This window comes from Hydra vulgaris, chromosome 08 (genome assembly GCF_038396675.1).
Source record: "Hydra vulgaris chromosome 08, alternate assembly HydraT2T_AEP".
In the NCBI taxonomy this organism is placed as follows: domain Eukaryota; kingdom Metazoa; phylum Cnidaria; class Hydrozoa; order Anthoathecata; family Hydridae; genus Hydra; species Hydra vulgaris.
The window spans coordinates 847,501-848,246 of NC_088927.1; the positions used below are offsets into that span (position 1 = coordinate 847,501).

The 746-nt window shown below is 22.9% G+C and overlaps 1 protein-coding gene across 2 annotated transcripts in view; it reads right to left on the reverse strand.

Moving 5' to 3' along the window:
- The window catches only part of LOC136082888 (uncharacterized), a 17,000-nt gene extending 16,646 nt beyond the window's left edge, over positions 1-354 (reverse strand). The window contains exons 1-2 of one of the 2 annotated variants that reach the window (XM_065802245.1): positions 242-354; positions 97-164 (exon numbers count right to left, since the gene is read on the reverse strand). In XM_065802245.1, the coding sequence (XP_065658317.1) occupies positions 97-142 (46 nt within the window). In that variant the 5' untranslated portion in view covers positions 143-164; positions 242-354. Of the gene's footprint in view, positions 1-96 lie in introns of both variants that reach the window. The other variant, XM_065802244.1, reaches the window with a different exon arrangement.
- Positions 355-746: the final 392 nt, after the last annotated feature.

Sequence of the window (746 nt, forward strand, 5' to 3'; positions counted from 1 at the left end):
ATTTTTTTACGTTTATGTAATTTTAAGTCAAATTTTTAAATATACACTTTATTAGTTATAAAGAATGTAATTATGGAAACGTAAATTAAAAAATACCTTTAAAATAATCAAATTCATGGCAATTTTCTTGACTTGATTCCATTCAGTTTTGAAATTCAATTTTGCTAAAAAGTAATATAAAGTACTTATAAACTTTATATGTATTACCAATACTTTTATTACTACTGCTACTGCTACTTACTGCTGCTAATAAATACTTGCGTTAACGTAATTAAAATACGTCAATTAAATACATTTAAGAGTTTTAATCGTTAAATGTTTTACGTTTCGTCACTTCTGATAGGTTTTACTTCTAAAGGTGATAAGTAATTTAGATTGCTTAACCGTCGCGTAAGTTATTTTAACTTTTAAAGGTACTTTTGTGTTTTGTTTTTCGTTACGTTACTTTTAAAGCTTTAAAAGTTGTATTTACCTTTAAAAAGTATTTTTTTTTAAAAAACCACAAGCGTGGGTTAATTAAAAAATTTTTTTTTTAATTACAATATTTTTGAGAAGCGTTTTCAAAAATCAATACATAAATAAACAAATACTTAAATAATATTGTTAAATAACGCAACTCATGATCATGAGTTACGGTATCTAACATTGCGTTTGTCGAGATATCTGTAACTAAAAAAAAAAATTTAAACTACTAAGTATTATCGTTTATTTTATTTATAAAATAGATTCGTCTTAACTTAGTTAAT